This window comes from Salvelinus fontinalis, chromosome 27 (genome assembly GCF_029448725.1).
Source record: "Salvelinus fontinalis isolate EN_2023a chromosome 27, ASM2944872v1, whole genome shotgun sequence".
Classification (NCBI taxonomy): domain Eukaryota; kingdom Metazoa; phylum Chordata; class Actinopteri; order Salmoniformes; family Salmonidae; genus Salvelinus; species Salvelinus fontinalis.
Window position 1 is genome coordinate 13,664,751 of NC_074691.1, and position 8,877 is coordinate 13,673,627.

Below are 8,877 nucleotides of genomic sequence, written 5' to 3' on the forward strand. Positions count from 1 at the left end.
AGACTCACCGCCTAATGCAAAGTTCTGGTTAAACATTGTCCCAAAGTTTGCGTTCAACCTTCTGTTGTTTTTACATGAAAGGCCCCCGCAACTGTTGGAGGCATTGTTGACTTTGTAATTAAACTGTGTTAACGTTGGGAATTTTGTAATCATTACATTTCAAGCCATCTGTTCCTGTCCATGGGCTGAAATGGATTTTCCCCCTGAGTAGCTAAAGGATAAGGCTGATAGGTGGGTAATGTTATCATTCGTTTTGGCTTTGTTTATTCATGTTGTGGAAACAAATGCTGAATAGTCTACATTAATCCATAGCCTGCGAGTGTACGTATCAAAACCATACATTTAAATGAAGTGTATCGCTTTGAAATGATATCATTTTGCCACACAAATGCCCTGGTCAATCTAATGTTACTGATTATGGTTTTATTAGCTTCCATCTGCTCAAAGACTAACAAAGCTGAATTTGGACAACCTGCAAGAGAATAAAACAATCTCCGTTTCTTTAAAGGGTCACAATGTATAAACAGCTTGATCCTGCTGTGGGTCATACATGTCTATTGGTTCTAGTTTCTGGTCAACACCTTTATCCAACCATATCTCCCACCATTGTACAATGGTGAAATCACATAATCACAGATAAAGCTCAACTTTGATCCGCTGCTTCTACAATTGTGTTTCCGGACTGTAATCTTTCTTTCCTCGCCTGGTGTGGGTCCAGTTTACCAATTAAAGGACTGTGTATTCAGAGTTTTGACACTGGGGGCTTTTGAATTGTGAGATCAGAGAGACTGTTCTGTTGGATGTATTGACGACCAGCCAAACTGCCTGAAGGAGCACATGAAAGCTACCTAACAAAGTGTTTCTTTCTGCCTCTCTCTCGACATGTTGATGTGTTAGTTAAGCAATAAGTTAATGTAATTTAATACATTTGAATTGAAAACAACAGTAATTTCTAAGTTCCTACCTCTCATTCGGCCATATACAGATAAGTACAAGTTTTCATTTCCGACATTAATATTACACCGTAATAGGCTATAAAGGCAACTCAAATAAATAACATGGTATTTTTTTTACTTGTCATAATCAATCAAACCTGTCTTGCAGGGTTGACTGATTAAGCCTCCAACAATTTCAAATTTGACACTACTCGCTTTATTCTACGGATATTTATTTACATGTTAACTTACAAAGTCTCCTCTGGCCACATTAAGATTAACAGATTTAATTATATTAAAATGGTTGAATTGCAAATGATTAATTCATTCAGTTCAATAAAATATTTCACTGAACATTGAACAGCTGAGGCCTTCATCAATTTACAAAATATATATTGGCTACACAGTGTGGGGGGAGTAGTGAACTATATGTAGTTCAGCTAGTAATTGAACTACATTTTGCAGTAGCTTGGTGGTAGTTGAACTCAATTCTAATCGTGGTGTTTTTCGTAGGTCGTATGGGTGAAGTAGGCAAGAAATTCCTTTCTTTTTTGCCATCAGACCTTCCTAATTATCACTTGAAACATAGTTTTTGTGTTTAATAGGCTAAAATAAACATTCTGTTAACATCTGACGACAGAGTGATCTGTCTAGCAATTTCTATGATATTTCAGATTTAGATATAACTATTGATCACAAAGTAGTTTGGATGTAGTGAACTACTTTTTGAAAGTAACATTTTCTTAAGGGTAGCTTTAGTGTAGCTCAACTTCTTCCAGTATGAAGTAATTGGTAACTTGGTAAACTACATTTTCAAAGTAGTTTCCCCAACGCTAAGGCTACACAAAAGAGATACACTGAGCATATTTCTGTCTGTGATCTGAGTCACTGTTTACAGTGACTGAGTGGTGTGGTGTGGGAGGAGCTTGAGGAGTGTTGGTGGTGGGAGGGACAGTCACAGCTCACGTTCCTCCTCCACTAGACCCCATGAACACAGTGTTGATGGGGGGCAGCGATGACATCATGTCCCGTACCTCAGATGGTACCCGGTGAGGAAGCAGTGCATCCTGGGAGTGGAACTGGGCAGGACCTCCGTACATGCAGGGTGCAGAGACCGAGGAGGGGAGGGGAGGAGCTACAGCAGAGAGAAAACAACTAAACAAGAGTATCTTCAAAAGATTTTTACTACAATCATTCTTGTCTTGCATTCATTGTTTCATCCAGGCCATTGCTACAGATTGGTAGTGAAACATTGGAGTTCCCTATCAATCCATAATTTGTCACTGACCTCCAGGTGTGTGGGAGCCCAGTGAGTCAGACTCAGTGTAGTAAGGCCCAGCCGTCTTCCTGCCCGTGTCATCCAGGATGTTGAGGGGGTCGTGTACTTCACCGTACGCTGGGACTGAGCGGATACTGCTCACACTGCTGATAACTGACACATGCTGGTCTATCATGGAACCCAGCGTCTGGCTATCCAGGTAGCTACTGTTTCCATAGTACCCTGAAAAACAGAGAGGTTCTTCTATGAGTATAATACACATTTATGGTTCAACTTGTTTTTTTATTTATGATAATTCTTATTGTTAGGGCCCTAAATTATTTCTGATCAGGTGACGTGACCATGTGATCTAACCTGGATGAACTGACTAGTGAGGCCACGAAGTCTAGAAAAACTCAGGGCCCATTTTCTGATAATTCAATGGAGAAGACTTAGGTGTAGTCATTCATACCATTGTGTCCTGCTGCTGAGTAGGCAGGCTCCTGACAGCCACTACTGTTTAACCCACTCCCATCAAAGTTGTATCCTACAGAGTCCAGTAGCTGAACCCCCTGAGTCTCCATCCCAGGATCAGGGACTGTGCTGTAATTGGAGGTGTGTCTGGAGCTGTAGGGGGACACTGCACAGCTGCTGTCGAAGTAGTCTTTGGCCAGGTGCTGTTCACTGAATGACGGGTAGTGGCTGCTGTCAGAGCGGGTGTGGTAGGCCGGGGCCTGGGCGTGTGTCACAGCCTGGTAGTTGGAGGTGGTGGGGTAGTAGCTGGGGCTGCTGGGAGGGAGGCTCTGATACATGGTGTCTGGGAAGGCTTGGCAGGAGATGTGGGGCTGGATGGTGGTGCAGGCGCTCTGGGGTCTGATGGCCATGGTGCCCTGGTTGATGACACTGCCCCTGTTCACCATAGCTGGGGAGATGGGAGGGGTCATCAGAGGGCCACTGTTCTGAGAAAAGTAAATTTGTCCTGGGGGCACAGAGGAAAGTGACCAAGATTTTAGACAACACAATAGGAACCTTTACTACGAATGAGCAGTTTTCACACAAGTTTACATTTTATGTTAAACCAATGAAAGTATGAACAAAGCTAACATACAAAGGGGCAAATTAAATTCAGAAACAAGTGACAAAATGAGTCATGTCACCCTTAAAAACATATTTGCACCTGATAGGCAGAATCCATAAGTTTCAGAGCCCTGGTAGACGGCCATGTCTGCTCCCAGCGCCTGCTGATGATTGGCTGACAGGGTCATGTATGCGTGTTCTGAGAGGGACTCGTTCTTCACAGACAGATCACTGGACACCGCACTGGGCTTGTTACGGTTGGCTAGGAAACAGGAGCTGGGGGAGGCAGTGAATGCCGCCTTGCTGGCATCTGAAAATAATCATAACAATGCATCTCAATGATCCTACATCCTCCATTATTTCTCCATACTGCTCCATAAAAACTGATAGTATTAATATGAAACGCAATAACAACTTAATAATGAAAAAGAACAATCAGAGTTATACGTATAATTAGATAGTCTATGTATGTTATGTAATTGCTTACCTGCATTTCCCATGTACTTATCTAGGAGATTCTGAAGGTCTTGTTCTTTGTTGTTGTTGAATTGTGTCTCAATAGCCAGTAGGATATACTCATCCAGCAGCATGCGGATGAGATGGAACGAACCTGGGATAATAAAAAACACATCTCTTACTGTCCTAGTTCCCCACCAGAAATCTAATCTGGTTTCGATGTCACTATCATGACTTGATACTCAGCCAATCGCTAACAGCCTTCACCTTACAAACTGTGCTTACAAAAGGCTCCAAAGGCTATTCTGTGCACCAATTTGCAGGTGCTGAGGGTTTGACCTGACCAGCTCCAGAGATCTGCTTTCCCCTAGGCTTTCATCTCACCAGGCATGCTGTTTGACTTGTAGGGTCATGTGATTTTCCCCCAGTCTATTTGACTTGTGTTTGGTGATAGAGCCGCCAAATGGGGGTGAGGAAGGTGCATGGGAGAGGTCTGTCTTAAAACACAGTGCACACGACCGAGTGATAATGCTTTCTTTACCTGGGGCCAGGCCATTATAATTTATGGCTCATTGTAGCATTCTGTTCAGAGCCGGCCGAAAATACATATGTGTTTGCGTCTGACGTAGTGACGGACCGTGTATTATTTAGACTCAGTAATAATGGGAGAGTCTGAATTTAAAATACAAATAGAGAAGTTTACAGCATTTCATACATGTTGTAGTTGTTACATGGATATACAGGTTACCAGGGGAACTGTTAGAGGGACGAAGTCATTTCTTACCAAAACTGGTGGCGTTGTTCAACGTGAGGGTGTGCATAACGCGTGCTCCAAAGAAACTCCACTTGAGGAGGAAGTCCTGAGCTCTCTTCTTTATAGACCGTCCATTCTGCTTCCCAGGCTGGAGAGAAAGGAACAAACAGATTGGATGTCAACATCCAATCTGACAACCCCAATCTTAGATTTGAAATGTGGACAACGTACCTTTATGACTTTCTGCTCCACAACAGTGTCCAGCCACTCGATAAAGGATTCCACAGTGGCATTCTTCTTCAGTAGGTCTTTCAGCTCTTGGAACACTGTTATTGAGTCATCTAGCAAACATGACGAGAAAGCAAATTAACATTGTTTACAGGAATTAACCTGCCAGGGTTTTCCATGTACAATGCAAACTCACATTCAGAGTAGAGGTCAGAGTCTTGGTCTCCACTTGAGATGGTGAGAAGGGCTTGTGACCCTATGCTGTTCAAATCCACTTTATCTATATCCACCACCATTGAGTTCACCACATTCTGGTCAAAAAGAGCTGGTCTTGCAATCTGTTGTGAGAAAATAAAATGACCAAAATAACCAAAATTAGCGTCTGGATTCAATCTGTTTCGTCGAAGTTCAGCGATATAGTGCCCTTTAAATTTAAAGGTAATTTAAAATTGAGCCGACATATGCAGCGTTTACCGTAATTGCAGTCTCCGCAAACGCGGAAACATTGCCTTTAAATTTCTATCACGCTGTAACGCCGACATTCAGTGCTACAGACAGAATCAAGCCCTAGGACTTTCTGTTTATATATACAATTTACATTTCTTAGAGTCATAATAAGATATGCTATATAGATATATTTTAGACACTTTTAAATCTCTTTGTAAAGTTAACACAATGATATTTATATTCCTCCCGTGCTGTAATATAGTGCTTTACCTGGGCAAGGTGTAAGAAGGAGGTCTGACGCTTTAGAGAGGACACAAATCTGCGTGCGATCTGGAGCTTCTTCTCTGAGAGGCATTCTGGGAGGTTTTCCAGAGAAGACACCATCCAGTGTTCCCAGTGCTTGGCAAAGTTACGGATGTCTGCCAGGAGACTGCAAACAGGATAATCTTTATACACAACAATACGTCACCTGGAGAGACGGCAGTATCTTATTACCGTTAATTTCATACAGCATAAACCTTACAGCAAATCTTGTGTTTAGATGAGCAAAATACGAATGATGAAAGATAAAAATACTCTACCTTTCAGGCATCTCCTGCATCGTAGCAGGGATCAGGACATCTGTCAGAACCTGAAAAACACCAAATGGATAGTACAACCTGTCCAGTTGAGGTAGGAGTCCTTCAACAACTAATGAGGATGCTGCTCTATGATTCTGGAAAAACACCCACCTTATATAGTATAGAGTCACACACACATAAGATGTCCACGATAATGGTGTTCTCCAGCAGGGGTAAGAGGTGGTCGGGCATTCCTTGCCAGAAATGCATCAGGAAATTCTGTATCTGAAACATTGTAAATAGAGTCAGGAGACAGTTCGTCAGACGTGGCTACAACATCTTATGTCTTGTTTTGGTATAGAATACCTCTTCGAAGTTGACATTGATGGCATTGTCCAGGATGCACTGACAATGTGTTTTGTACATCACGATGAGCGTGTCCACCTATTGGACATGTGAAGATAATCCATAATGGTTACAGGTGTTTTTGCAGAGGATACTGGACTGTATGTAATCAGCAAATCTTGATGGCAAAGAAAGTTGAAGTACTGATGAAAATAATACAACAAACCTTCTCTTTAGGGATGGAACTTTGAAGCACTAGATGCTGTGGACTTGGGAATTCTGGAAGCAAAGTTCCTGTTTTGGAACTGAGGGAGTATTTCCGAGTGAACCCTCCCTATTAAATAGAGGAATATCAAACTGTATGAATATTTTGACCTTGTAGTCTTGACTACAGTTTGAATGTATTAGAAAACATGATTCATGTCTGTAATATCTCACATCAAAATGCATTTAAAAATATATATATTATAAATATATATGTCAATCTTACCTCATTCTTGAGTTTGCTCCCTGAAAATCTACAATCAGATACTAAATCAGACTGATGTTAAATCCCAAACTATCACAACAATTACAAACATTTGACTTATTATATAAAGAACATTACAGATTGATCAGAACAATGCTACAGAGCAAAACCTGGGAATGATCTTACCTCGTCAAGCCTTTTCCTGAGTACACCAAGTTATAATAGGCACTGCTCTCTTTGATGCCAATCCCGTAATAATGATATCTGTTAAGTATCAACAAAATTAAGCATTTTATATTGAGACAGATCAGATCACTACAACAAGAAATCTTTTGAAAATAATATTTTCCACTATATCTTACTTTGAATGACCTCGGGTCCCAAGTCTTCTTGTTGTAAGAAGTGGAAATTTCTGCCTAATTGTCTAATATGCACAGAGAACGATACAAAAAAACATAATAGCTTTTTTCCACCACAATTATTACTATGTTGTACTTACAGTATCTATAACATCTACCACAAACTACGACCTATCCAGACTTCAGCCCACCACCTCAACTACAAGACATTACTCATCTCACCTTGCCAAATGTAGCAGCACAGGCTGGATCCAGTTTCTCCTTCCTACAGAAGTCTAGGTAGTGAGCGTACAGGATGCAACGCGGCAGACAAACCCCTTCACAAACAGTGTAGTTTTCATCCAGCCTAGGGAACAAGCAGTCACAGAAATCCATGTGAAATCAATCACCAACAAGAAAAGAAACATGAACATTTGTAAGAAGGATTGTTATTATACAAGTGCATCACAACACAAGCTATATTATAGATTTCCATAGGTTGTGACTTTGGAATACTACCATTGAAGGGTCAAATGAGTCTGTTTCTTCTTGTCCTTGATGATCTGAGTGATGCTTTTCCTCGGGGTCATCTGGTTGAAAGCCAAATCTTTAGAATACTCCAGGAGGTCCTGGTCCTCCTCAGAAGATGGGGTCTCATTGCTGTCATCTGCTTCTGACAGGGTTGTGGGGGAGAAAACAGTCATGAGGTGAAATATATATTTGAGTAGTTAAGGGCCATGACACCTTTCCAGATTGGTAAGTGGCTAAATGAACCATACAATTAGAAATAAGTACTCCCTAGACAGGATTTTCAAGAATCATCAAAATGAACAGAGCAGAGAAAATGTTATTTTTGTTCAACTGGGTCAGATTGAGTAGATTGTTTTTATGTGGTAAATAATACATCATTTTATTCTAGCCTACCCAAAAAACAATGAAAGAAGAATATTTTAGGGCAGGCATATTTCAACAAAAAATATCCTACAATTTAATGCAGCACAAACTGTAATAGTTGACATCGACAATTAGGGCTCTTGTTTTGGATGTTATTCTTGTATGACTCTTGGGGGAAGAGGGAACCTCTCAGTCTATGTGTAGGCCTATTAATCCGACTTTATTCCTCACCTGATTTAATTCCCAAATCACCTTCCTCGTCTAACTTTGAGATTGAATGTCCATGGAAAGCACGGCGTAATTTTTCGTTAGATAAGGTGGTGTGCATGAGCTCCTCGGATGCACTGCAGAATGTATTGGTTGATGGTGAATGAACATGAAGAAATTGTCCATCCTGGATCGGGCTTCCTGTATTCCGTTTCATAGGCATGTTAAATGCAAAATAAAAAGTGAAAGTAAAAGAAAACAAATGCAAAATAATTGAAATCAAACATTTAAATGCATGTGTTAGAAAATGTACACATTGTCTTCGGGGGGTGGGGACTATCCTATCCTCACAAATAAAATCCAAAAAATAAATTACTTTTCCCCCAATTTGATCCTCTCATAATAGGACAAGGAAACTGCCCATACTGCAAGGTCAAACGTTTTCTTTAGCCATTTTCTCTTGGAATAAGATAATAAAAAATATTTTCTTGTAATAGAAAAGGTAAAGTGTAGTTCTGTAGTCTCTCTCTTAATCTGATACTACCTTCCAGAGTCAATTAAACCTGTGCTGTGGTTTAACAACGACGTCACACTGGTGATTGCCTAGGTATTCATTTATCATATTTGCAGAGGACGGGGGCTGATTCAGTCTATCAATGATTAACTAAAAAAACATCATCTCCTTGGTCTGCTGTAGCCTAGGTTTGCACTCAGCCAGCCCAGCCTGCCAGGGCGTCATGGCATAAGCAGATATGTTTTCTATAACCAGTAGGACTCATTGAAAATGATAGAATGTACAGCAGTGTATTTGTCTACACATAATTATTATTTCCCATAGGCATATGCGAAATACCTAAATGAAACAGGTTCGGAGCAACAAGTAGGCCGCCCTAAACACATAAATTAGGC

General features: G+C 40.8%; 1 protein-coding gene across 1 annotated transcript; it reads right to left on the reverse strand.

Moving 5' to 3' along the window:
- Positions 1-402: 402 nt before the first annotated feature.
- Positions 403-8,191, reverse strand: LOC129825705 (DNA-binding protein RFX6-like). Its single transcript, XM_055885891.1, has 19 exons — positions 7,993-8,191; positions 7,387-7,540; positions 7,111-7,234; positions 6,892-6,953; positions 6,716-6,793; positions 6,551-6,578; positions 6,287-6,394; positions 6,082-6,159; positions 5,887-6,000; positions 5,737-5,786; positions 5,426-5,585; positions 4,905-5,046; positions 4,712-4,821; positions 4,511-4,628; positions 3,758-3,880; positions 3,371-3,580; positions 2,666-3,172; positions 2,220-2,436; positions 403-2,090 (listed from the first exon to the last, which is right to left on the reverse strand). Exons 1-19 carry the CDS (start codon positions 8,189-8,191, stop codon positions 1,898-1,900), a joined length of 2,775 nt encoding a protein of 924 aa, XP_055741866.1. The 3' UTR covers positions 403-1,897.
- Between the last annotated feature and the right edge of the window lie 686 nt (positions 8,192-8,877).